The sequence below is a fragment of the Octopus bimaculoides genome, chromosome 20 (assembly GCF_001194135.2).
Source record: "Octopus bimaculoides isolate UCB-OBI-ISO-001 chromosome 20, ASM119413v2, whole genome shotgun sequence".
Classification (NCBI taxonomy): domain Eukaryota; kingdom Metazoa; phylum Mollusca; class Cephalopoda; order Octopoda; family Octopodidae; genus Octopus; species Octopus bimaculoides.
In genome coordinates this window covers 37,251,556-37,254,400 of record NC_069000.1, presented here as the reverse complement: position 1 = coordinate 37,254,400, position 2,845 = coordinate 37,251,556, and the positions used below count along the sequence as shown (strand labels likewise).

Sequence of the window (2,845 nt, the reverse complement as noted above, 5' to 3'; positions counted from 1 at the left end):
CATACACACACACATATACATATATATATATACGATGGACTTCTTTCAGTTTCCGTCTACCAAATCCACTCACAAGAATTTGGTCGGCCCGAGGCTATAGTAGAAGACACTTGCCCAAGGTGCCGCGTAGTGGGACTGAACCCGGAACCATGTGGTTGGTAAGCAAGCTACTTACCACACAGCCACTCCTCATTTGTTTATTTTTTTCCTATTCACTATCTTACGGAAACCATTTTGTTCGGCAATTTGCTGTTTTATGATCGAAGTGTGACTTGAACTGAACTGTTTTGCTAATTTTCATGCAGTTTGCTTTGGATTTTTCTCAACTACGGTTTTCAGAAGCTCAATATTGACAGAACTTGGTCGACCCAGCTTGAGGGGAATCTCCAAGAGAAAAATTTCTATAGCGAAACTGACCAAGCCATCGTTGACATCTCCGGATACATAGAGCTTCATTTCCTAAACAAAATGAATATTTCTTGCGGCTTCCATTGCTGAAAATCACTTTTTGAATACATAAGGCAAGCAATGTCTGATATGGGTCTGATCTAAACTCATTCTAAAAGGGTAAAATCGAAACGAATTTAATCACAAGTCGTATAAAACAGTAGTTCTCAACCGGGGTTCATATGATCCCTTGTGGTCCATTTAAAATTGGGGGGAGGGGGAGGGGAGAGTGAGGGATCCATACAAGCAAAATGGTAAACTGGGGATCCACAATGATGTATTAAGAGTGCAAGAAAACATTTTGCTGGAGGTGTATTTATTGCAAGAAGCAGCTACATTTATCTCTCTGTCATTTCAACCTACACAAGTTAATGTATGAAAGGCAAAATAGGAATTTTGAAAGAAGTATCGATAAAACAACTTTTTAGACATCAAAAGGTTACAGGGGTCCACCAGAATAAAACAATAATCAAAGGGGTCTATAGATTTTAAAAAATGGTTAAGACCCCTGGTATAAAGTAATCCGCAAAGAATAAAAAAAATTACTCGAATGTAAAATGCTTTCTTTTTTTTAATGTGTAAATAGCTGACGCTGTCCGAATTTTAAAGATGCCATTTTACTGATCGATGAAATCAATATTTCTAATCCTATCATCGTTTTTGGTTCGTGTCCAAGTCGACCTATCCGTAAACATGTATATTATTGAAAATAATCATTCACCGAAGTAAGTAACGAAATCAACTCGAGTCAAAGAAAGAGCCCCTTTTGTGTTCGCTCGTCTGCAAGAATTTGTAACTATATCACGCTCAGCTCATACCCGACCGTCATATAGAAAAAGGACACGGTGGATAAGGTGATCCTATGTTCCCTCCCCGCACATATAAATAAAAACTGGATGGTTATGGCCGGAATGTTTTGATCGTAGGTCTGCTTCATCTGGGGTTAAACAAGAACAACATCAAAAATGAGAAACCAACAAGGCCAATGAGGCTATCAAGTGAACCTCGCGGACCAATGAGGGGACCTGGTAGCTGAATATGCTATAAATAGTAGTAAAAATTCTCATGAATATTTTATTATATAAACATAAGGAAGGAAGCATTGGACACTATAGTCCCAGCTGTATAAAACAACGTAAAAGTCATGGTTAGAACGGTCTGGGACATAGGACTAAGCTAGACTAAAAAAAACAACAATAACAACAGTAGCAGAACAACCGATATTCGCTATATTTGATGTTGTTTATTTAATTCATTTCAGGAGGAGATCCTACGAAAACCTTCTCCATTAATAGTAACACAGGAGAGATTCATCTTGTTAAACCATTAGATTTTGAGACTATGTCGGATCCTGTGTTTTACTTGAACGTTAGTGCCCAGGACAGAGGAACTCCAATGAAATCTAGCAACACCATACAACAGATAGACATTGAAAATGTGAACGACAATCTACCGATATGCTCGTCAACATTTATTAAAGAATACATCAACGATAATGCAACAGCAGGCTATAAGGTAGGAGCAAACATTAAAAGATATTTCTTAATTTCGGAGGCGCTTGGCTTAGTGGTTAGGATGTTGGGCTCATGATTGTAAGATTGTGGTTTCGATTCCTAAACCAGGCGAAACGTTGTGTTCTTTAGCAAAACACTTCATTTCACGTTGGTCCAATCTACTCAGCTGACAAAATGAGTAATCCTACGACGGACCGGCGTCCCGTCCCAGTGGAGATAATAAACCCCATGGGAACCGGGAAACCGGCCCTATGAGTCTGTATGACTCGGAAAGGAACCTTACTTTGTTCACATTGAAACCCTTTAGTCATTCTATATTACCCGACTATGTCTATAAACAGTTCAAAGATAGAGTAAATTGGTTTGGATCGGTTTTGTGAGAGGAAGAAGCAAAAGCACAACCTCCCAAGCGGAGCGACAGAGTGTTGCCTTCTAATAGTAGCTATTTTATTCGGAGACGGGTGTTCTCAAAAATAAAAAAAAGGATACTTCCCAGGAAACAGTGTTCTGTGACAAATGCTACTATCCAAGTGCGTCTTTCATGCCGTAAAATATGATAATTACAAACTTAGCAGTTTTTTTTTTTCAGTTGGTTTGTTGCCGCACTTAAAAAGACCTCTTCCTATATACAGAATCCCTCATAATACGTGTGTCTGAAAAACTGATCAACGAAAGCGCTTATACACACAATACGAAAACTTCTTTCTCAAAAATTCGTGTCGTTCTGTTTTTATATATTTTTTAAATAGCTAATAACTTTTAAGAAAATCTTTCTTGAAATATTGTGACTTTATGAAGTATTTTTTGCAAAAACAACTTATATATATGTGTGTGTGTTTGTGTGTGTATGTATGTCTCTGTGCGCGCGTGTGTGTGTGTGTGTG

General features: G+C 38.1%; 1 protein-coding gene across 1 annotated transcript in view; it reads left to right on the top strand.

The window, feature by feature from the left end:
- Nucleotides 1–2,845, top strand: part of LOC128250248 (cadherin EGF LAG seven-pass G-type receptor 1-like) — a 41,813-nt gene that overhangs the window by 24,400 nt on the left and 14,568 nt on the right. Inside the window, exon 9 of the mRNA XM_052974969.1 lies at nucleotides 1,709–1,962. Coding sequence (XP_052830929.1) covers nucleotides 1,709–1,962 — 254 coding nt within the window. The remainder of the gene's footprint in view (nucleotides 1–1,708; nucleotides 1,963–2,845) is intronic.